A 25,518-nucleotide genomic window follows, 5' to 3' on the forward strand; every position below is an offset into this window, starting at 1 on the left:
TGACTGAAAAAGTTTTTCCTCATCTCAGTTCTAAATGGCCTACCCCTTATTCTTAAACTGTGGCCCCTTGTTCTGGACTCCCCCAACATTGGGAACATGTTTCCTGCCTCTAACGTCACCCATTCGTCACCCATTCCTTCTTTCTCGAGATGTTGCCTGACCCGCTGAGTTACTCCAGCATTTTGTGTCTACCTTCCATTTAAACCAGCATCTGCAGTTCTTTCCTGCACATTACCCCAGCGCTGCGAGCCTATCTTTGGTGTAAACCGGCATCTGCAGTTGCTTCTTATTACAGAGGTTCAACAAGACGGGCTCCCAGTCACACAGCGAGGGGGGGGGGGGGCAGGGAGTCGCACACGTTACCTCTGGGCCACTTTTGTCGGGTGTTCTGCTCGGACCCCCAGTTGAGCTGCTGCCTTCCCAGATGGCTTTGTGTTGAGGGGGGTTCCCAGCGAGATGGCTGGAACAGAAACACAGGCGTTCGTGAAGTCCGTACAAGCCAAACGCGCGGCGACTTCTCGCCCTTCACACCAAACCAGTTTTTAAAAAATTTACAAATACTTTATTCCAAAACAAAAACAAATATACAAAGCGGTAACACGATGAAATCAAAAACTGCCTAAAGTGGCAGTTCATTTTATTTTATTTTAAATTTATTTATTTATTTAATTTTTTCATTTTTTAAAGCATATGTACAAATAATAATAAACGACAAACTGGTTATAGAATTCTTACATAGCTTCAATTTTTAAATAAAAAATAAAGATGAAAAGAGACTGAAAAAAAAGAGAAAGCAAAGAAAAAAGAGAATTACAAATATTAAGATTATGGGGATAGATCCGGGAGTTAATGAGTATAGTTGTACATCCAACCCTAAACTCAAGTTTTAACTTTAGTTTTAAATTTTAGTTTTGTGACAAACCCATTTACTTTTTTAAAAATTCAATAAATGGAGACCATATTTTTAAAAATAGATCTGGTTTGTCAATTAAGGCAAACATTATTTTTTCCAAATGCAAGGTCTCGGTCATTTCCGTAATCCACATTTTAATTGTGGGTGTTACTGTTTTTCCCCGAAATTTAAGTATTAATTTTTTCGCCGTTATTAAACTGTAGTCAAGAAAGCGTCTCTGACTTAACGTAAAGTTTGTAATGTGTTCCGATAATCCTAAAATGATTAATTTTGGATCTAAATCCAGTTGGTTATTGATAACTTTGGATAATTTTTAAAATATCGATCCAAAAATTTTGCATATTTGTACAAGTCACAAAAGTGTGAGTTAAATTGGCTTCTTGAAATTGACATTTATCACAAATAGGGGGGATACTTGGGAAGATCCTGTTTAATTTTGTCTTCGAATAATGTAGTCTGTGTAATATTTTAAATTGTATTAATGAGTGTCTAGTGTTTAACGAGCATTGATGTATGTGTTGTAAACTTTCGTCCCATATGTCTTGCGTTATGGGTTGAGCCAATTCGTCCTCTCATGCTCGTTTATATGATTCTGATGACGGAATGTCTGTCTCTAAAGTGGCAGTTTACAAACAAAACTTATCAGATAAGAATTCGGCCAACGTTGTCAATAATATTCGCCCCCCCGCGACGACCAGCGTTCACGGAAGGCCTCCAGCGTCACTGTGGACAACGCGTGTTCCCTCTCCAGGGTCACGCGGGCACGGGCGTAGGCCCGGACAAGGGGCGGGCAGCCGACCCCGGAGCGGCCGTCGACTACCCAGCTGCCTGGACCCGCGAACGGCCATCTTGGCCAGACCCAGGAGCAGACCGACAGGGAGATCCCACCCGCCACCTCCTCTGTACCACCGGGTGCCCAAAAATCAGGAGCGCGGGACTAAAAAGGATGAGAGGAGATCTTATGGCCTCCTCCTGCACCTATTGAGCCAAAACTTGAGGAGCAGATACTCGAACAGGGGCTGCGGCCTCTCACACTGTAAATACAAACGTAACACTGTCCGTGAACCAGCTCAAGTACCTGTTGCAGGCCACGGCTTTATGCAACACTCTCAGGAGCGCAGGATAGACTTTGCTTTGGACTTTAGATACGGTGTGGAAACAGGCCCTTCGGCTCACTGAGTCCGCGGTCAACCAACGATCAGCCCGCACACTAGCATTGGGGGCTGCCAACGCGCGGAGCGCACCGCGACTACTCACTTGGCCGCACCACCGCCGCTCTGCCCGTCCACGTCGGAGGAAGACGAGGGCGAGGAGTTGTGGAGAGATGGCGCCGCCGGTTCTTTGGCCTGGCCGTGGGTGGCGGTCCTGCCTGCCGCTGCCGCCTGCGGAGCTGAAGGAGGAGGCGGAAGGGGGGGTGGCGGGTGATGGGCGGGCACCGGCCAGTCGCCGAAGGGCTTGCAGGGCCGCTGGAGGTGCCCGTCGTGCTTGGCGGGGCCGTGGTCGAAGTGAGGGCCGTGCAGCGGGTGGCTCGGAGAGGCGGGGAAGACCGGGCCTGGCGGGAAGTGCTGGTACGGCAGCTTCTGCATCATCGGCGGTGGGAACTTGACGGAGAAGAGACGGAGAGGGGTCAGTGGTCGGGTTGCCAACCATCTCACCCCCAAATACCGCCCCGTGCCCCACGTGACCCCACCCAGCCACCAATGGCGGCCGCCCGGGCCGGGAGGCGGGTTGCTGCGCAACTTCCGTTAGGCGAACACACTCGGCCCCGCTCCCCAAACACACTCCGTTAGCCTACACTCTCCCTGCCTACAGCGGCCCCCCCGGGCCTAATACGGGACAAGGGCGGTCCCGTACGGGACAAACCAATTTAGCCCAAAATACGGGATGCCCCGGCTAATACGGGACAGTTGGCAACCCTAGTCAGCGGGCAATCTCAGACTCCCCCCCCCCCCCGCACTAACTCGGACAATCGGTCAGCATATGGACACCAACTGTCCTTCTTCCACCCCCAAGTCCCACCCTCACACGACTAGACCGGAGTACAGTACAGCAGCAGGCCCTTCGGCCCACAATGTCCGTGCCGCACCTGAAGTCATTAAACCAATAGAACCGAGTACAGTACAGCACAGGAGTAGGCCCTTCGGCCCACAATGGTGCAAAGTTAAACAAATCACTGGATGGGTTTAAGAGAGAGTTAGATAGAGCTCTAGGGGCTAGTGGAATCAAGGGATATGGGGAGAAGGCAGGCACGGGTTACTGATTGTGGATGATCAGCCGTGATCACAATGAATGGCGGTGCGTACAGGCTCGAAGGGCCGAAGGGCTTCCTCCTGCAGCTATTTTCTATGTTTCTAATGGAGCATAGAACAGCATTGCATAGGATCAGATCCTTCGGCCCACAATGTCCGTGCTGGACACGATGCAAAGTTAAACTAATCTCCTCTGCCCACTCGCCATCCATATCCTTCCGTTCCCTGCACATCCATCTAAAAAGACTCTTAAACGCCACTATCGTATCGGCCTCCACCTCCACCCCTGGCAGCGCATTCCAGGCACCCACCACCGTCTGTAAAGATAAAACTAGTCTTCTCACTACCCACTGCGGAGACGGCCCCTCTCCCAGCAATCTCTTCCCTCTCCACCCAGGGGATCACCCCCTGTGTCTCGCAGACTTACCAGAGGCTTGGGCTGAGACATGGCTGGCATGTGTGTGGCGGCATACGGTGGCATCCCAAAATGGCCAGGCCCGAAACCTGGAAGAGGAACCACAGGATTACGCCAAGCACCTTCCTACGTTGGCGAAGGTAGCATGGTGGCGCAGTGGGAGAGTTGCTGCCTCACGGCACCAGAGACCTGGTGTTCGACCTGCACCAGAGTTGCTGCCTCACGGCACCAGAGACCTGGTGTTCGACCTGCACCAGAGTTGCTGCCTCGTGGCACCAGAGACCCGGGTTCCATCCTGACTGCGGGCGCTGTCTGTACGGAGTTTGTACGTTCTCCCCGTGACCCCATGGGTTTTCTCCGGGTGCTCCGGTTTCATAGAATCAGTTATACAGCGTGGAAACAGGCCAATTTGCCCACACCGACCAACATGTCCCATTTATGCTAGTCACTAGTTTAGCTTAGTTTAGAGATACAGCGTGGAAACAGGCCCTTCGGCCCACCGGGTCCACGCCGACCAGCGATCCCTGCACATTAACACTATCCTACACCCACTAGGGACAATTTTTTTACATTTATCAGCCAATAGCAAGGATTTTCTTGCTATTGAGGGCGTGCAGCGTAGGTTTACTAGGATAATTCCAGGAATGGCGGGACTGTCATATGTTGAAAGACTGGAGCGACTGGGCTTGTATACACTGGAATTTAGAAGGATGAGAGGAGATCTTATCGAAACGTATAAGATTATTAAGGGGTTGGACACGTTAGAGGCAGGAAACATGTTCCCGATGTTGGGGTAGTCCAGAACAAGGGGCCACAATTTAAGAATAAGGGGTCGGCCATTTAGAACTGAGATGAGGAAAAACTTTTTCAGTCAGAGAGTTGTGAATCTGTGGAATTCTCTGCCTCAGAAGGCAGTGGAGGCCAATTCTCTGAATGCATTCAAGAGAGAGCTAGATAGAGCTCTTAAGGATAGCGGAGTCAGGGGGTATGGGGAGAAGGCAGGAACGGGGCACTGATTAAGAATGATCAACCATGATCACATTGAATGGCAGTGCTGGCTCGAAGGGCCGAATGGCCTCCTCCTGCACCTATTGTCTATTGTCAATTAACCTACAAACCTGTACATCTTTGGAGTGTGGGAGGAAACCGAAGATCTCGGAGAAAACCCACGCAGGTCACGGGGAGAACGTACAAACGTACAGACAGCGCCCGTAGTCCGGGTCTCTGGCGCTGCATTTGCTGTAAGGCAGCAACTCTACCGCTGTGCCATTGTGACCGCCCACATTCCAAGCACATGTGGGTTTGCTGTTAATTGGCTTCTGTAAATGAGTGGATGAGAAATCGGGACAACATAGAACTAGTGTGAACGTGTGATCGATGGTCGGCGTGGACTCGGTGGGCCGCAGGGCCTGTTTCCACGCCGGACCTCCAAACCAAACTGATCTGAACTCTGCAACCCTCATAACTTTAGTGTAGGTTAGAGATACATGTATTCCACACACTCAGGACAGATTACAGAAGCCAATTAAGCTACAAACCTGTGGGAGGAAACTAAAGCACCCGGAGGAAACCCAGACGGTCACAGGGAGGATGTTCAAACTCCGCACACACAGACAGCACCCGTGGTCAGGATCGAACCCGGGTCTCTGGAGCTGTGAGACAGCAATACTATCCGCAGCAGGGCACAAGGGGAGGGGCGCTGGGGTCATGACTCCATTTTTAGAACTATAATTTTTTTTACAGTTTAGTTTATTGTCACGTGTACCGAGATACATTAAAAAGCTTTTTTGTTGTGTACTATCCAGTCAGTGGAAAGACTATAGGGGAAAAAACTGCAGATGCTGGTTTAAATCAAAGGTAGACACAAAATGCTGGAGTAACTCAGCGGGTCAGGCAGCATCTCAGGAGAGAAGGAATGTCAGACTGAAGAAGGGTCTCGACCCGAAACGTCACCCATTCAATAGTAAAACCTATCATATTGTGATGACTGCCTCCTAATGGCTCTTTTACCTCGCATCCCCTTATCAGATCAGGTTCATTACACAACACTAAATTCAGAATTGCCTTCTCCCTGGTAGGCTCTAGATGTCAACTTATTTACATCGGCGAAACCAAGCGCAGGCTCGGCGATCGCTTCGCTGAACACCTGCGCTCGGTTCGCATTAACCAAACTGATCTCCCGGTGGACGAGCACTTCAACTCCCCTTCTCATTCCCAGTCTGACCTTTCTGTCATGGGCCTCCATAGTGAGGCCTACCGGAAATTGGAGGAACAGCACCTCATATTTCGCCTGGGCAGTTTGCAGCCCAGCGGTATGAACATTGACTTCTCCAACTTTAGATAGTCCCTCTGTCCCTCTCTTCCCCTCCCCCTTCCCAGTTCTCCCTCTATCTTCCTGTCTCCATCTATATCCTTCCTTTGTCCCGCCCCCCTGACATCAGTCTGAAGAAGGGTCTCGACCCGAAACGTTACCCATTCCTTCTCTCCCGAGATGCTGCCTGACCTGCTGAGTTACTCCAGCATTTTGTGAATAAATCGATTTGTACCAGCATCTGCAGTTATTTTCTTATAGGCTCCAGTACAAGCTGTTCGAAGAATCCTTCTCTCCTGAGATGCTGCCTGACCCGCTGAGTTACTCCAGCATTTTGTGTCTACCAGTGGAAAGACTGTACATGATTACAATCGAGCCGTCCACAGTATACAGATACAGGATAAAGGGAAGGACATGTAGTGCAAGATAAAGTCCGATTATAGATAGTCCGAGGGTCTCCAATGAGGTAGATGGGAGGTCGGGACCGCTCTCTGGTTGGTGAGAGGGCGGTTCAGTTGCCTGATAACAGCCGGGAAGAAACTGCCCCTGAATCTGGAGGTGTGCGTTTTCACACTTCTGTAACTCTTGCCCGATGGGAGAGGGGAGAAGAGGGAATCTGAGGAAGGGACCCGACCCGAAACGTCACCTATTTCCTTTCTCCAGAGACATTGCCTGACCCGCTGGGTTACTCCAACACTTGGTGCCTATCCTCTGGTCCGAGACTCTCCTATTAGGAGTCACCCTTTCCATCATCAATACCATGCCGTCTTCTTTCTGAAGGCCTCCCCCACCGAAGTCGATGTACTGGCCGCAAACCTGTTGAGTCTCATTGTCTGGAACTCGTTACTTTTCTTGCATATCTTTCATTCATTTGTTCTACATTTGTTCAGCCAAAACATTATGACCTGATGAGCCAAAACATTATGCCCACCTGCCTAATATGCTGTTGGTCCCCCGTGTGCAGCCCCATACGCAGCAGGGTGCGATGCACTGTGTATTGTGACACATTCCTCTCCCGTGACCACCATTAACATTTTCTGTGACTTGTGCCACAGTCGACCTTCTGTCGGCTCGGATCAGGCGGGATAGCCTTCGTTGCCCTCGTGCATCGATGAGCCTTGGGCGCCCAACACCCTGCCTGTCGCCGGTTTGTGGTTTGTCCCTCCTCGGACCACTGTCGGTCGGTACTCACCACTGCTGACCGGGAGCACCCCACAAGCCTTGCCGTTTCAGAGATGCTCTGACCCAGTCGTCTGGCCAGAACAATTTGGCCCTTGTCAAAGTCGCTCAGGTCTTTACTCCTGCCCATTTCTCCTGCATCCAACACGTCAACTTCAAGAACTGACTGTTCACTTGCTGCCTAATATATCCCACCCCTTGACAGGTGCCATTGCAACAAGATAATTAATGTTATTCACTTCGCCTGTCTGTGGTCATCATGTTTTGGCTGATCGGTGTGTATATATCTCTATATCACCGTCTATATCTCGTTTCCCTTTCCCCTGACCGTCAGATTGAGGGGTCTCGACCCGAAACGTCACCCATTCCCTCTCTCCAGAGATGCTGCCTGTCCCGCTGAGTTACTCCAGCTTTTTTGTGTCTATCTTCAGTGTAAACCCGCATCTGCAGTTCCTTGCTACACTACGTGTCATCGTCGCTGGTGATGTTTCTCGGACACGTCTTAGATCGATGGCTGATTAGGTGGTAGAAGCCGCCGAGACGAGAGGATTCTTACCAAGGAAGGGTGCTGGTCCGAGGGGAAGAGGTCTTGGCTTGCTGGCGGTGGCGTAGTATTCCACGGCCCTCTTGAACCGTTCAATTTTGTCTTCTGTCCTAGACTGGATTGTTAAAGAAAGAAGCGTCACACAGCTGGCCGACTGCGTGCTGGGCAGGGGCCGGATCCGACGGCAGAGACGGGATGGCGGGAGATTCAGGACAGGGGCGGACCCCAGACTGGAGGCCTGCGCCTCACCGCCCGCACGGTGGCGAGGCGGGTACAGCCACTGCCACACGCGTTCTGGCGACCCTGGTTCCATCCCAGTCTCCGGGTGCAGTCTCCTCCCCCCCCCCCCCCCCCCCCCCCCGTGGGTTAGCCTGCACAAGTTTACGCATTAGCCCGTTCGTGCTGATGAGTTAGCCTGCGCGTGGTAGCGTGTTTGTGTGTCAGCCTATGTATGGTAGCGCGCGTTCATGTGTTAACCTGTACGTGGTAGCGTGTTAGCCTATGTGTGGGGAGAAGACAGGAACAGGGTACTGATTGAGAATGATCAGCCGTGATCACATTGAATGGCGGTGCTGGCTCGAAGGGTCGAATGGCCTCCTCCTGCACCTATTGTCTATTGTGTGGTAGAGAGCGTTCATCTGTTAACCTGCACGCGGTAGCGTGTTAGATTATGTATGATAGCGTGTGTTCACGTGTTAACCTGCTCGTGGTAGCATGTTAACCTATGTATAACGCACGTTCATGTGTTAACCTGCGCGTGATAGCGTGTTAGCCTTACGCATGGTAGCATGTGCTCATGTGTTATCCTACACTTTGCAACGCATGCTCATGTGTCAGCCTACACATGGTGGCGTGTTCGCATGTTACCCTGCACGTGTTCGCATGATCACGTGTTGCAGCGCGTGCTCATGTGTTAGCCAGCACGTGGTCGCGTGTTCACGAGTGAGCCTCCATGAATACGTGGTAGCACATGTTCATGGGTTAGCCTGCGTGTTGTAGCGTGTGCTCACGTGTTAGCCTGCGCGTGATAGCGCCTGTTAGTTCAGTTTCGTTCGTTCGTTGTCACGTGTACAGTGAAAAGCTTTTGGTGCGTGCTAAGCAGCCTGCACATGGTAGCGTGGTTGCCTACACATGGTAGCGTGGTTGCCTACACATGGCAAGGCAAGGCAAGTTTATTTATATAGCACATTTCATACAGCAATGGCAATTCAAAGTGCTTTACACAGAGCATAAAAATACAGAACAAAGAGAAAAGGAAAAGGAGATCTTATCGAACCGTATAAGATTATGAAGGGGTTGGACACGTTAGAGGCAGGAAACGTGTTCCCAATGTTGGGGGAGTCCAGAACAAGGGGCAACAGTTTAAGAATAAGGGGTCGGCCATTTAGAACTGAGATGAGGAAAAACTTTTTCAGTCAGAGAGTTGTGAATCTGTGGGATTCTCTGCCTCAGAAGGCAGTGAGGGCCAATTCTCTGAATGCATTCAAGAGAGAGCTAGATAGAGCTCTCAAGGATGGCGGAGTCAGGGGGTATGGGGAGAAGGCAGGAACGGGGTACTGATTGAGAATGATCAGCCATTGAATGGCGGTGCTGGCTCAAAGGGCTGAATGGCCTCCTCCTGCACCTATTGTCTATTGTCTAAGCCAACAGCGAGCAAACGTCATCTGATACACGAGCAAACGACAGAGAAATAAAATTAGATAAAAAGTAATAAAATATAAAAAGTAAGAATAGACCAAAAGTAAGATATATAGAGTAGCAAGAATCAAAGTCCTCGTCATAGACATTTTCAGAACATGAAGGTTTTAAGCCTAGTTTTGAATATATTTAGAGTTTGGATCTGTTTGAGTTCTTCGGGGAGTTTATTCCAGATGCACGAAGCAGAGTGACTAAAAGCTGCTTCATCGTGTTTTGTTTTTACTCTTGGAGTGTTTAATAGACTGGTCCCCCAAGGGGTCCAGCTGGAATGGAAGGCGAGAGAAGGTCTGATATGTATTTTGGTCCAAGACCATTTAGTGATTTGTAGACATTTAGGAGTACTTTGAATTCGATTCTCTGACTGACTGGTAGCCAGTGTGGAGATCTGAGAATTGGTGTAATGAGGTATCACATGTTCCTGTGGCTGTATAGGTGCGTGCTAGGAGTTTGCATGTTTTCCGTGACCACAACGGGTTCCTCCTCCTTTCCAAAGTGCGGGTTAGTGGGTTATAGACAATAGACAACAGGTGCAGGAGGAGGCCATTCGGCCCTTTGAGCCAGCACCACCATTTAATGTGATCACGGCTGATCATTCTCAATCAGTACCCAGTTCCTGCCTTCTCCCACTATCCTTAAGAGCTCTATCTAGCTCTCTCTTGAATGCATTCAGAGAATTGGCCTCCACTGCCTTCCGAGGCAGAGAATTCCACAGATTTACATCTCTCTGACTGAAAAGTTCATTTTAAATGGCCGACCCCTTATTCTTAAACTGTGGCCCCTGGTTCTGGACTCCCCCAACATTGGGAACATGTTTCCTGCCTCTAACGTGTCCAACCCCTTAATAATCTTATATGTTTCGATAAGATCCCCTCTCATCCTTCTAAATTCCAGTGTATACAAGCCTAGTCGCTCCAGTCTTTCAACATACGACAGTCCCACCAATTAACCTAGTAAACCTACGTTGCACGCCCTCAATAGCAATAATATCCTTCCTCAAATTTGGACACCAAAACTGCACACAGTACTCCGGGTGCGGTCTCACTGGGGCCCTGTACAACTGCAGAAGGACCTCTTTGCTCCTATACTCAACTCCTCTTGTTATGAAGGCCAACATGCCATTGGCTTTCTTCACTGGCCGCTGCATCTTCCACCCCAGTGTGTACGTGTGGGGTGGAATCGAGAGTGTGGATGTACATTGGGGACGATGGCGATGGGGACAGTGCAGAAACACGGTTGCCAGAGGGTCACAAATAAATCGCAAGAAAAATTGGAAAGGGGGGGGGGGGGGGGAAATAGCATTGACCTGCGAGCTAGCACACACTCATCATCATCATCATATATATACAGCCGGAAACAGGCCTTTTCGGCCCTCCAAGTCCGTGCCGCCCAGCGATCCCCGCACACTAACACTATCCTACACCCACTAGGGACAATTTTTACATTTACCCAGCCAATTAACCTACATACCTGTACGTCTTTGGAGTGTGGGAGGAAACCGAAGATCTCGGAGAAAACCCACGCAGGTCACGGGGAGAACGTACAAACTCCTTACAGTGCAGCACCCGTAGTCAGGATTGAACCTGAGTCTCCGGCGCTGCATTCGCTGTAAAGCAGCAACTCTACCGCTGCGCTACCGTGCCGCCACTCTACCTGCGCTACCACTCGATGGGCAGAAGCTACCTGCCAGGAAATAGGAGGCACCTTTTACAGGAAAAGCCTGGTAATTACAGGGCGTTTGTGGTGACGGGGCCAAGGAGTGAATAATCTGTTATCCCCGGCTCAGTAATCCCCGCCTGCCCCAGATGCACTGTAGATATATCTGGCCTCCACACAGCAAGCCAAGCCTCACGCCATCCAATCCTGGGTCAGTGGGCATGGAGGGGGGACACTTGATTAATGATTACAGATACAGCACTCAGACAGGCCCTTCGGCCCACCGAGTCCATGCCGACCATCGATCACCTGTTCACACACTGGTTTAGTTCAGTGATACAGCGTGGAAACAGGCCCTTCCCCACCGGGTCCATGCTGACCATCGATTACCTGTTCACACACTAGTTTAGTGATACAGCGTGGAAACAGGCCCTTCGGCCCACCGAGTCCATGCCGACCATCGATTACCTGCTCATACACTGGTTTAGTTTAGAGATACAGCGTGGAAACAGGCCCTTCGGCCCACCAAGTCCATGCCGACCATCGATTACCTGCTCATACACTGGTTTAGTTTAGAGATACAGCGTGGAAACAGGCCCTTCGGCCCACCAAGTCCATGCCGACCATCGATTACCTGCTCATACACTGGTTTAGTTTAGAGATACAGCGTGGAAACAGGCCCTTTGGCCTACCGAGTCCACGCCGACCAGCAATCCCCGCACATTAACACTATCTTGTACCCACTAGGGACAATTTTTACATTTACCAAGCCAATTTACCTACAAACCTGTACGTCTTTGGAGTGTGGGAGGAAACCAAAGATCTCGGAGAAAACCCACGCAGGTCACGGGGAGATACAGGGTGGAAGCAGGCCCTTCGGCCCATCGAATCCACAACGACTAGCGATCACCCGTTCACACTAGTTCAACTTTATCCCACTTTCTTATTTACTCCCGACACACTCAGGACAATTTACAGAAGCCAATTAACCTACTAGTCTTTGGAACGAGGGAGGAAACGAGAGCTCCTGGAGTGTGTGCTGAGGGGGAGAAGGGGTGTACTTAATTTAGAGATACAGCGTGGAAACAGGCCCTTCGGCCCACCGATTCCACGCTGACCATCAAGCACCCGTTCACACTAGCTCTCTGTTACCCCACTTTCTCATCCATTCTTTTACGCACGGGGGTCAATTTACACAGGGCCAATTAATCTACTGTCACGCCTGCAATTGGTCCAAAACGCCACAGCAAGACACCTGACGGGTACCCGTAAAAGGGACCACATCACCCCGATTCTGGCCTCTCTCCACTGGCTCCCACTACGGTACAGAATCGATTCCTAGAAGGATGGGAGGGGATCGAGAAGGACGAGAGGGAATCTTATCGAAACATACAAGATTATTAAGGGGTTGGACACGTTAGAGGCAGGAAACATGTTCCCAATGTTGGGGGAGTCCAGAACCAGGGGCCACAGTTTAAGAATAAGGGGTCCGCCATTTAGAACTGAGACGAGGAAAACGTTTTTACTCAGAGAGTTGTGAATCTGTGGAATTCACTGCCTCAGAAGGCTGTGGAGGCCAATTCTCTGAATGCTTTCAAGAGAGAGCTAGATAGAGCTCTTAAGGATAGCAGAGTCAGGGGGTATGGGGAGAAGGCAGGAACGGAGTACTGATTGAGAATGATCAGCCATGATCACATTGAATGGTGGTGCTGCCTCGAAGGGCCGAATGGCCTACTCCTGCACCTATTGTCTATTGATTTCAAGCTCCTCTTATTTGCATACAAAGCCCTAAATGGGCTTGCCCCCCCAACCCTCAATATCAAAAATCTTCTAACCCACTACTCAAACTTCAGGTCCCTCAGGTCGGCCGACTTAGGGCTACTGACTGTCCCGCGGTCTAGGCTTAAGCTCAGGGGTGACCGCGCTTTTGCAGTTGCAGCTCCTAGACTGTGGAACAGCATCCCTCTCCCCATCACAACTGCCCCCTCCATCGACTCCTTTAAAACCTACTTTTATTCCCTAGCGTTTGAGGCCCTCTGAGGGAGGGCTGTGAACTGTTTATGTCTGTGTTGTTAGGTTTGTGTGCTATTGTATGTTCTTTTATAGTACCTGCACTGATGTACAGCACTTTGGTCAACGTGGGTTGTGTTTAAATGTGCTATACAAATAAAATTGACTTGACTTGTCTACAAACCCACAGGTCTTTGGGGTTTGGGAGGGAACCAGAGTACCTGGAGGAAACCCACGGGGTCACGGGGAGAATCAAGCAGAACACGAGGTCAGGATTGAACCCGGGTCTCGGGGGCCGCGAGGGTTTTTGCCAGTCAGCGCTGCGAGCACAACGAGCTGGAAGATAGTCAAGTCAATTTTATTTGTCACATACACATAAATGTGCAGTGAAATGAAAGATTACCCACAGTCCAACAATAAGAGCAATAAAAATAAGCAATAACACGCACAATCACAAACTAACACCAAACAAAACACCAAGCCTCTGATGCCGCTACTGACCCGAGAGTGTTTGAAGACGTCCTTGGCCACAGCGTCGAGATTGCGGATGTCGGGAACGCTGCTGACGTAGAGAGCGACGGCTTTGATCACCACGTCGCAGGGCGGCAGCACCAGCTGGTGGGCTCGGACCTGCACAGTGGGGAGGGAGGAACACAGTGACAGTCAGACCAGACCCGTCCCCACCGGTACTGTACCCCAGTGTTACACACAGACCCATCCCCACCGGTACTGTACCCCAGTGTTACACACAGACCCGTCCCCACCGGTACTGTACCCCAGTGTTATACACACAGACCCATCCCCACCGGTACTGTACCCCAGTGTTACACACAGACCCGTCCCCACTGGTACTGTACCCCAGTGTTACACACAGACCCGTCCCCACCGGTACTGTACCCCAGTGTTCCACACAGACCCATCCCCACCGGTACTGTACCCCAGTGTTACACACAGATCCATCCCCACCGGTACTGTACCCCAGTGTTACACACAGACCCGTCCCCACCGGTACTGTACCCGTGTTACATACACAGACCCGTGCCCACCGGTACTGTACCCCAGTGTTACACACACACACACACACACCCCCGTCCCCACCGGTACTGTACCCCAGTGTTATACAGCGACAGACTCATCTTTTATCACCGACTGGAGAAACAATCCTGACAATGAGGAAAAGTCAACAAGATTTACAATAGACAATAGGTGCAGGAGTAGGTCATTCGGCCCTTCGAGCCAGCACCGTCATTCACTGTGATCATGGATAATCATCCACAATCAGTACCCCGTTCCTGCCTTCTCCCCATATCCCTTGACATCACTACCTTTAAGAGCTCTATCTAACTCTCTTTTGAAAGCATCCAGTGAATTGGCCTCCACTGCCCTCTGTGGCAGAGAGTTCCACAGATTCCAACTCTGAGTGAAAAAGTTTTTCCTCATCTCAGCTCTAAATGGCCGACCCCTTATTTTTAAACTGTGGCCCCTGGTTCTGGACTCCCTCAACATTGGGAACACGTTTCCTGCCTCTAGAGTGTTCAATCCCTTAATAATCTTATATGTTTCAATAAGATCCACTCTCATCCTTCTAAATTCCAGTGTATACAAGCCCAGTCGCTCCATTCTTTCATCATATGTCAGTCCCGCCATCCCGGGAATTAACCTGGTGAACCTACGCTGCACGCCCTCAAAGCAAGAATATCCTTCCTCAAACTTGGAGACCAAAACTGCACACAGTACTCCAGGTGTGGTCTCATTAGGACCCTGTACAACTGCAGAAGGAACTCTTTGCCTCTGTACTCAACTTCCCTTGTTATGAAGGCCAATATGCCATTAGCTTTCTTCACTGCCTGCTGTACCTGCGTGCTTATGCACTTTTGTATTTAGTACAAAAGTAAATCAAGTTTGATGAAGCGTGAAGCTACACGCACTATGGATCAGGGGCAAACCTTTGACTTGCAGATGGCACTGATAAGGCATTATTGTGCAACATAGCCCATGGTGTGGGAGCCAACACTAGCATGGATAGATCGACTGGCTCACACAAAACAGACAATAGGCATTAATCAGTCTGAAGAAGGGTATCGACCCAAAACATCACCTACTCCTTATCTCCAGAGACGCTGCCTGTCCCGCTGAGTTACGCCAGCATTTTGTGTCGACCTTCAGTAGGCATTAATGAGTCTTCTTCAGCATGACAAGATGCAACAAACAGACAAGGAACTGCAGGTGCTGGAAAATCTTGAGCAAAACAGAGAGGGCTGGAGTAACTCAGCGGGTCAGGCAGCATCCGTGGAGAACATGGATAGGTGACGTTTCACAGAGTGCTGGAGTAACAGCGGGTCAGGCAGCATCCGTGGAGAACATGGATAGGTGACGTTTCACAGAGTGCTGGAGTAACTCAGCGGGTCAGGCAGCATTTGTGGAGAACATGGATAGGTGACGTTTCACAGAGTGCTGGAGTAACTCAGCAGGTCAGGCAGCATCTGTGGAGCACATGGATAGGCATTTTGGGTCTGGACCTTTCTTCAAACTGATTAGAGTAGTTTAGTTTAGTGATACAGGGTAGAATAGGCCGTTCGGCCCATCAAGTCCATGCCGAACATTGATCACCCATACACTCGTTCTGCTGTATCCCACTTTCTGCACATTTGAGGCAGTTTACAGAAGCCAATTAACATACAAACCAGCACATCTTTGGATCGTGTAGTTCCCGATGTTGGGGGAGTCCAGAACTAGGGGCCACAGTTTAAGAATAAGGGGTCGGCCATTTGGAACGGAGATGAGGAAAAACTTTTTCACCCAGAGATTTGTGAAGCTGTGGAATTCTCTGCCTCAGAAGGTAGTGGAGGCCAATTCTCTGGATGCTTTCAAGAGAGAGATAGATAGAGCTCTTAAAGATAGCGGAGTCAAGGTATATGGGGGAAGGCAGGAACAGGGTACTGATTGTGAATGATCGGCCATGATCACAGTGAATGGCAGTGCTGGCATGAAGGGCCGAATGGCCTCCTCCTGCACCTATTGTCTATTGTCTAAAAGATCGAACAATTGGAGATAGACCCAAAACGCTGGAGTAACTTAGGGGCTAGTGGAATCAAGGGATATGAGGAGACGGCAGGCACGGGTTATTGATTGGGGACGATCAGCCATGATCACAATGAAATGGCGGTGCTGGCTCGAAGGGCCGAATGGTCTCCTCCTGCACCTATTTTCTATGTTTAACTCAGTGGGACAGGCAGCATATGTGGAGGGAAGGAATGGGCAACTGCTGGAGTTACTCACATTTTGTGTTCTAGTTTAAACCAGCATCTGCAGTTCGTTTCTAACAATTGCAGGGCTACGGAATTGTGCCAAGGTGTAATTTAAAAAAAAAAACAATTAATGCAAACGCCCCGCTGATGGCACTGGAGATTCGGTTACTACCTTTCACGCAAAGCACAGAGAGGCTGGAAAGTGAGGCGCGCAGGTTGGGCGAGTGTGCGGAGGTGTGCCAAGTGCACGGCAGAAAAAGGAGGTCAATCCTTTTTTGGCTGGGAAAGCAAGAGTATAAATTACCTGAGCAGTTTGCACAGATCGGAGACGTGGTGGGAACAAGGTGTTCTCGGGCACCATTTCTATAAAGCTAGCTTGCAGGTACGGCAATTTGGAAGGCTCACAAAACATTATTTAGTGCAAGGGGATCGGAGTACAGAAGTAGAAGGGTTTTGCTGCATACACCGCCGATCAGCCAAAACATTATGTTTATAAGCAAAACCCTTCCACTCACTCCCTCCATGACACACTGGTCAACCTGAGGAGCACCTTCAGCAACAGACTGGTCCCACCAAGATGCAGCACATAATGCCACAGGAGATCCTTCTTCCCTGCGGCTATCAAACTGGACATTTCCTCCCCCTTCTGTCGTGGGGTAGACTGAGACCGACACCCCCCCCCCCCCCCCCCCCCCACCCACCAATCCTCCCCACGTCACTTTAATGTCATGTTTCATGTATTTTTCAGTTTTATGACTGTTGGCAGATCAATTTCCCTCCTGGGATAAATAAAGTTATATTGTATCGTATTTAAGGAGGCGTGTTAGTGTGTTGGAAGCAGTCCAGAGAACATGTGTCAGACTAATACCTGGAATGGAAGGGTGTTGGCAGCAATTGCTGCAAAGAAGTAGATTCTTTACGCGAGAGAATTTTGATTCACGGGTCTCTTTAGACTTTAGAGACACCGGCCTTTTGGCCCATTGAGTCCACGCCGACCAGCGATCACCCCTTGGGGCGGTCACGGTGGCAGCAGTAGAGTTGCTGCCTTACAGCGAATGCAGCGCCGGAGACCCGGGTTCCATCCCGACTACAGGTGCTGTCTGTACGGAGTTTGTACGTTCTCCCCGTGACCTGCTGCGTGGGTCTTCTCCGAGATCTTCGGTTTCCTCCCAAACTCCAAAGACGTACAGGTTTGTAGGTTGATTGGCTTGGTAAATGCAAACGTTGTCCCTAGTGGGTGTAGGATGGTGTTAATGTGCGTGGATCGCTGGTCGGCGCGGACCCGGTGGGCAGAAGGGACTGTTTCCGCGCTATATCTTTAAACACTAACACTATCCTACACACGAGGGACTATTTATAATTTTCACCAAAGCCAATTAACCTTCAAACCTGTACGTCTTTGGAGTGTGGGAAGAAACCGGAGCACCCCTAAGGCACAAGTCTACTGCCTCGTCAGCCTTAAACCAGAGCACTCGGAGATACAGTGTAGCAACAGGACCTTTGGCCCACCGAGACCACACCCACCATCGACCATTGGTAGACACAAATGCTGGAGTAACTCAGCGGGTCAGGCAGCATCTCTGGAAAGAAGGAATGGGTGACGTTTCGGGTCGAGACCCTTCTTCAGACTGATGTCAGGGGAGGGGGCGGGACAAAGATAGAATGTAGTCGGAGACAGTAAGACTAGTGGGAGAACTGGGAAGGGGGAGCGGAAAGAGAAGGAAAGCAAGGGCTATCTGAAGTTAGAGAAGTCAATGTTCAAACCGCTGAGATGTAAACTACCCAAGCGAAATATGAAGTGCTGTTCCTCCAATTTGCCCTGGGCCTCACTCCGAAAATGGAGGAGGCCCAGGACAGAAAGGTCAGTGTGGGAGTGGGAGTTGAAGTGCTGAGCCACCGGGAGATCAGGTTGGTTAAGACGGACTGAGCAGAGGTGTTGAGCGAAATGATCGCCGAGCCTGCGCTTGGTCTCGCCGATGTAGAGAAGTTGACACCTGGAACAGCAGATACATTGACCACCCGTGCACCAGTTCTACCATGCACACTGGAGACAATTGATCTACAAACCAGTGCGTCTTTGGATTGCGTGAGGAAACCGGAGCACCCGGAGAAAACCCATGTTGTCACAGGGAGAATGTACAAACTCCGTACAGACTCTACCGCTGCGCCACCCAAAATCTGCCAGGGCCTAGACGGTCGAGTGTGACTCCACTTGGAGCTGAATTTAGTTTGTTAGTTGACTTTTCGGGTCGAGACCCTTCTTCAGAGGTTTAGCTGAAGATAAGACACGCAATGCTGGAGTAACTCAGCGGGTCAGGCAGCATCTCTGGAGAGAAGGAACAGGTGATGTTTTGAGTTGAGGGACTCCTTCAGAGGTTTAGCTGCATGCACTCACCTTCAGAGAGGCCAGGGGGTGGTCTGGGCCCAGGAGACTCCAATGGAAAGCAGCCAGATCTTCATCCGGGAGGATGTGGTTACCTGCAAGAGATGAGGGGGGAAAGGGATCAGGTACCGAACAAATGCCGACTGCTCTCCAGAGTCATGAGGGAGAAGGAAATGCCGACCTGCCGAGGAGTAAAGAAAGAACCAGCGCACAGACCCCATAAACATAGAAAATAGGTGCAAGAGGAGGCCATTTGGCCCTTCGAGCCAGCACCGCAATTCACTGTGATCATGGCTGATCATCCACACTCAGTAACCCGTGCCTGCCTTCTCCCCATATCCCTTGATTCCGCTAGCTCCTAGAGCTCTATCTAACTCTCTTTTAAATTCATCCAGTGAATGGGCCTCCATTGCCCTCTGTGGCAGAGAATCCCACAAATTTACAACTCTCTGGGTGAAAAAGTTCCTTCTCACCTCAGTTTTAAATGGCCTCCCCTTTATTCTTAGACTGTGTGTGGCCCCTGGTTCTGGACTCCCCCAACATTGGGAACATTTTCCCTGCATCTAGCTTGCCCAGTTCGTTTATAATTATATATGTCTCTATAAAATCACACGCACATTGGAGGAACAGCACCCCATATTGCTTTTATAATTATATACGTCTCTATAAGATCCCCTCTCATCCTTCCAAACTACAGCGAACACAAGCCCAGTCTTTCCTCATATGACAGTCCCGCCATCCCAGGGATTAAGCTGGTGAACCTAGCCACAATAGCAAGGACGTCCTTCCTCAAATTAGGAGACCAAAACTGCACACAATCCACAAACCTGCAAGCATGAGCAAGATCTGAGACCACCCAGGCGCCAAATTGAACTCATTGAAGGATACAGCGTGGATACAGGCCCTTCGGCCCATTGAGTCCACGCCGACCAGCGATCACCCCATACACCCGCACTATCCTACACACTTGGGACAATTTACACAGTTCTCAAAAGATTCCACATTATCCCAATTTCTCACCCACTCCCTCTACACGAGGGCCAATTAACCTATCTACACATCTGCACGTCTGAGGGATGCGAATCCCATGCGGTCACAGGGAGAAACTCCACACAGCGAGCACCCGAAGTCAGGATCGAACCCAGGTCTCTCGGGCTTCACGACAGCAGCTCTACCAGCAGCACAGCCATGCTGCCCCTCAACAGTTGTTCTAGATCCATCGATTGCCCGTTTACACTAGTAAAAGGATGCAGGAGGCGGCCATTCAGCCCTTCGAACCAGCACCGCCATTCACCGTGATCACGGCTGATCATCCACAATCAGTACCCCGTTCCTGCCTTCTCCCCATACCCCCTGATTCCGCTATCTTTAAGAGCTCTATCTAGCTCTCTCTTGAAAGCATCCAGAGAATTGGCCTCCACTGCCTTCTGTGGCAGAGAATTCCACAGATTCACAACTCTCTGGGTGAAAAGGTTTTTCCTCATCTCTGTTCTAAATGGCCGACCCCTTATTCTTAAACTGTGTGTGACCCCTGGTTCTGGACTCCCCCAACCACCGGGAACATGTTTCCTGCCTCTAGCGTGTCCGATCCCTTAATAATCTTATATGTTTCAATAAGATCCCCTCTCATCCTTCTAAGTTTCCTCATCCGCTCCCTACACGGTAGGGTGGGGGTGGGGAGGCAATTTACAGGGGCCAACGAACTGACAGACCCCCCACCTCTTTGGAATGGGAGCACTTGGAGGAAAGAGACGTGGTCGCAGGGAGGTGGTGTCAACTCCATGCAGAGAGTGGTGAATCTGTGGAATTCTCTGCCACAGAAGGTAGTGGAGGCCAGTTCATTGGCTATATTTAAGAGGGAGTTAGATGTGGCCCTTGTGGCTAAAGGGATCAGGGGGTATGGAGAGAAGGCAGGTACGGGATACTGAGTTGGATGATCAGCCATGATCATATTGAATGGCGGTGCGTATTGGCTCGAAGGGCCGAATGGCCTACTCCTGCACCTATTTTCTATGTTTCCATGTTTCTAAAAGGTTTTTCCTCATCTCCGTTCTAAATGGCCGACCCCTTATTCTTAAACTGTGGCCCCTGGTACTGGACTCCCCCAACATCGGGAACATGTTTCCTGCCTCTAGCGTGTCCGATGTCTTAATAATCTTATATGTTTCAATAAGATCCCCTCTCATCCTTCTAGACAATAGGTGCAGGACGAGGCCATTCGGCCCTTCGAGCCAGCACCACCATTCAATGTGATCATGGCTGATCATTCTAAGTTTCCTCACCCTCTCCCTACATGGTAGGGTGGGGGGGTTGGGGGAGTTGGGTGGGGGGGGGGGCAATTTACAGGGGGCCAACGAACTGACAGACCTGCCACCTCTGGAATGGGAGCACTTGGAGGAAAGAGACGTGGTCGCAGGGAGAAGGTGTCAACTCCATGCACAGACTGCACCAGTGGTCGGGATCAGTGCTGGGTCTCTGGTGCCGCGAGGGAGCGGCTCAACCAGGGGAACGTTGGGTGAGCAGCAGCATTTCCTCCCGTCCCCACAACCCGCCCCGGGGAAACGCGCCGCTACCGCTACCGCTGCCGCTGCCGACTACCCACCCAGCAGGGCGGCGAAGATGCTGAAGTGGGCAGGGTTGACGTTGAGCTGCTTGGCCACCTCTTGCATCAGGTACTGGTTGGTGGTGAGGCTCTTGCCGTTCCAGCTCAGCTTGAGGGCGTGGGCGCTGAGGTAGCACTGGACGTTGCACAGGGCGTACTCCGAGTCAGAGGCGATCAGGCCGTGGAAGCCGTTGTCGCGGTAGAAGGAGATGACCTCCTGGTGGTGGTCCTCGATGCTCTGGACGACCTGCGGGGGCAGATGGGACACGGAGAGGTAAACAAAAGCATCACTGCGTAGACAATAGACAACAGGTGCAGGAGGAGGCCATTCGGCCCTTTGAGCCAACACCGCCATTCAATGTGATCATGGCTGATCGTTCTCAATCAGTACCCCGTTCCTGCCTTCTCCCCATACCCCCTGACTCCGCTATCCTTAAGAGCTCTATCTAGCTCTCTCTTGAATGCATTCAGAGAATTGGCCTCCACTGCCTTCTGAGGCAGAGAATTCCACAGATTTATAACTCTCTAAGTGAAAAAGGTTTTTCCTCATCTCCGTTCTAAATGGCCGACCCCTTATTCTTAAACTGTGGCCCCTGGTTCTGGACTCCCCCAACATCGGGAACATGTTTCCTGCCTCTAACGTGTCCAACCCCTTAATAATCTTATACGTTTCTATAAGATCCCCTCTCATCCTTCTAAATTCCAGTATATACAAGCCTAGTCGCTCCAGTCTTTCAACATATGACAGTCCCACCATTCCGGGAATTAACCTAGTGAACCTACGCTGCACGCATACCTCACACCTCACTGACTTCTCTCACTTCCGAGAGCCCCTGCTTCCCCTGCTTCCCCTCTCTATCCCCTCCCCCTTCCCAGTTCTCCCACTACTCTTCTCTCTCCGACTACATCATATCTTTATCCCGTTCACTCCCCTGACACAAAAAGCTGGGAGTAACTCAGCAGGTCAGACAACACCTCGGGAGAGAAGGAATGGGTGACGTTTCGGGTCAAGACCCTGAAGGTCGAGTCCGAAGAAGGGTCTCAACCCGAAACGTCATCCATTCCTTCTCTCCCGAGATGCTGCCTGACCCGCTAACTACTCCAGCATTTTGTGTCTGTCTTGCTTATTAAACGTGAGTATCCTCAACACTGACTCAACTACCCCCTGTTATTTGCACTACATTGAGACTTTAGAGATACAGCGTGGAAACAAACCCTTCAGCCCACCGAGTCCATATCGAAACGTATAAGATTATTAAGGGGTTGGACACGTTAGAGGCAGGAAACATGTTCCCATTGTTGGGGGAGTCCAGAACAAGGGGCCATAGTTTAAGAATAAGGGGTAGTCCATTTAGAATGGAGATGAAGAAAAACTTTTTCAGTCAGAGTTGTGAATCTGTGGAATTCTCTGCCTCAGAAGGCAGTGGAGGCCAATTCTCTGAATGCATGCAAGAGAGAGCTAGATAGAGCTCTTAAGGATAGCGGAGTCAGGGGGTATGGGGAGAAGGCAGGAACGGGATACTGATTGAGAATGATCAGTCATGTAAGGAGTTTGTACGTTCTCCCCGTGACCTGCGTGGGTTTTCTCCGAGATCTTCGGTTTCCTCCCACACTCCAAAGACGTACAGGTATGTAGGTTAATTGGCTGGGTAAATGTAAAAATTGTCCCTAGTGGGTGTAGGATAGTGTTAATGTACGGGGATCACTGGGCGGCACGGACTTGGAGGGCCGAAAAGGCCTGTTTCCGGCTGTAGATATATGATATGATATGATCACATTGAATGGCGGTGCTGGCTTGAAGGGCCGAATGCCCTCCTCCTGCACCTATTGTCTATTGTCTATAACAATCACCTCAGTCTGAAGAAGGGTCTCGACCCGAAACGTCACCCATTCCTTCTCTCCCGAGATGCTGCCTAACCTGCCGAGTTACTCCAGCATTTTGTGAATAAATCGTACACTAGCACTATCCTGCATGCTAGGGGCAATTTACATAAGCCAATTAACCCACAAGGGGTATGTCTTTAGGATGTGGGATGAAACCGGCCGGTCGGTCACAGGGAGAAAGTGCAAACTCCATGAAGGGAGCACCCTGGGTCAGGATGGAGCCCGGGTCTCTGGCGCTGAGAGGCAGCGTCTCTATCAGTTTCCACGCAGTACAAAACCTCCTGTGCTCGTTAAGAGGGATACAATTAGAACACTCGGTGCTACGGACCAAACATCGAGCCGAGGCACGCCCCGGTCCCAGAACACAAACAGTGCCAACACAGTGGCAGCATTAAAAATAACACGCAGCTCCCAGATGGCTTACCTCCTTCAGGCAGTTACCATCCCTCAAAAACAAGTTATATTGACTCACAACTCTGTGTGTGCAGTCCCTAACCGCACAGCACGTGCGATAAATCACTCCAAGGGGTAGCCAGGCCTGAGAACGCCGCGATCACACAGGGGCAGTTGGGCATGGGTCTAATGCTATATTATTCTGGGGTACAGTACCGGTGGGGACGGGTCTGTGTGTGTAACACTGGGGTACAGTACCGGTGGGGACGGGTCTGTGTGTGTAACACTGGGGTACAGTACCTGTGGGGACAGGGGAGTGTGATGCTGCCTGACCTGCTGAGTTACTCCAGCATTTTGTGAATAAATACCTTCGATTTGTACCAGCATCTGCAGTTATCTTCTTATACTACAGTATCTGTGGGGACAGGTCTGTGTGTGTAACACTGGGGTACAGTACCGGTGGGGACGGGTCTGTGTGTGTAACACTGGGGTACAGTACTGGTGGGGACGGGTCTGTGGGTATAACACTGGGGTACAGGATCTGTGGGGACAGGTCTGTGTGTGAATAACACTGGGGTACAGGACCGGTGGGGACGGGTCTGTGTGTGTAACACTGGGGTACAGTACTGGTGGGGACGGGTCTGTGGGTACAACACTGGGGTACAGGACCGGTGGGGACAGGTCTGTGTGTGTGTATAACACTGGGGTACAGGACCGGTGGGCAAGTCTGCGGTACTGAGCATATTCCACTTCGAGAGTGTTTGAAGTTGATAAACACACAAGATTGGGTTACAGGCTGGGATGTAATCCAGGGTTTCAGGGGTTTGGATACAGATTAGCAGATTCCTCGGGAGTTGGTTACAGACTGCGATGTAATCCAGGGGTTTGGGGAGGTTTATATACAGATTAACATCTCCGGGAGGGGTGTTACTGGAGATCTAATCTGGCAGTTCGGGGAGTTTATATATAGAACTAGACCAAGTGGACCTGTTGGCCCCAAACCTGCATTGGTACAGCACCCGCTCCTGCCCCCCCCTTCCCTCTCTCCCCCCCTCCCTCCCACCACACCCCCCCCCCCCCCCCCCCCACTCAACCTCCCTTATCCTCCCTAGGAGATAGATTTTAACTAAAATGTGAATAACTTAAAAAATATAACACCAATTTCAATGAAACCTCTTCCATTAGCACCGAAGGGATGACGGTGAGTAAGGTGGGCCTAAAATTGTCGTGCTATCGTGGACCAATTTGGCTGTAGTTCAGGAACGAACAAACAAAAAAAAAACGAGAGTTTCACTATATAGAATAACAGGTCCTCGGGAGTGAGTTTGAGGCTGGGATTTAATCCAGGGGTTCAGGGGAGTTAATATAAAGATTAACAGGTCCCTGGAGTGGGTTACAGGTTGGGATTTTGTACAGAGGTTCAGAGTGGCGAGTTATGTACAGAATAACAGATACCAGGAAGTGGGCTACTAGCTGGAACCAAATCAAATGAAATTAGAAACAAAATGCTGGAGTAACTCAGCAGGACAGGCAGCATCTCTGGAGAGAAGGAATGGGTGACGTTTCAGGTCGAGACCCTTCTTCAGACTAATCTGAATTCAATCTGAAGAAGGGTCTCGACCGGAAATGTCACCCACACCTTCGAAGTCTAAATCCAATTCAGTCTGAGGAAGGGTCTCGACCCGAAACGTCACCCATTCCTCTCCAGAGATGCTGCCTGTCCCGCTGAGTTACTCCAGTATTTTGTGTTTTGCTTCGGTTTAAACCAGCATCTGCCGCTCCTGCCTACCAAATCGAATGATTTGTTGTGGTGGTGTATATTGAATAACATAACCAGGAGATAAAGACTGGGATATAGAGAAGGTTTCAGTGTGAATATTTTGATAAGGGGAGATACAGGGCTTTTTTTTTTTTTTACACACACACACAGGAAAATTTGTTATTTGCTTAGAACCGACGTGGCTGGTCGGAAAATCCTCCTCAATTGCCAAGTTCCACCCCTTACAGAGTAACAGGTGTCGGACACAAGCCTCATA

At 50.3% G+C, this 25,518-nt stretch overlaps 1 protein-coding gene across 1 annotated transcript in view; it reads right to left on the bottom strand.

Moving 5' to 3' along the window:
• Nucleotides 1–231: 231 nt before the first annotated feature.
• The window catches only part of LOC144611185 (constitutive coactivator of PPAR-gamma-like protein 1), a 56,093-nt gene continuing 30,806 nt past the window's right edge, over nt 232–25,518 (bottom strand). Inside the window, exons 2-8 of the mRNA XM_078430238.1 lie at nt 21,206–21,452; nt 18,616–18,698; nt 13,474–13,602; nt 7,624–7,726; nt 3,590–3,666; nt 2,171–2,514; nt 232–460 (exon numbers count right to left, since the gene is read on the bottom strand). Of these exons, the coding sequence (XP_078286364.1) occupies nt 232–460; nt 2,171–2,514; nt 3,590–3,666; nt 7,624–7,726; nt 13,474–13,602; nt 18,616–18,698; nt 21,206–21,452 (1,212 nt within the window). The remainder of the gene's footprint in view (nt 461–2,170; nt 2,515–3,589; nt 3,667–7,623; nt 7,727–13,473; nt 13,603–18,615; nt 18,699–21,205; nt 21,453–25,518) is intronic.

Source organism: Rhinoraja longicauda, chromosome 39, assembly GCF_053455715.1.
Source record: "Rhinoraja longicauda isolate Sanriku21f chromosome 39, sRhiLon1.1, whole genome shotgun sequence".
Lineage (NCBI taxonomy): Eukaryota > Metazoa > Chordata > Chondrichthyes > Rajiformes > Arhynchobatidae > Rhinoraja > Rhinoraja longicauda.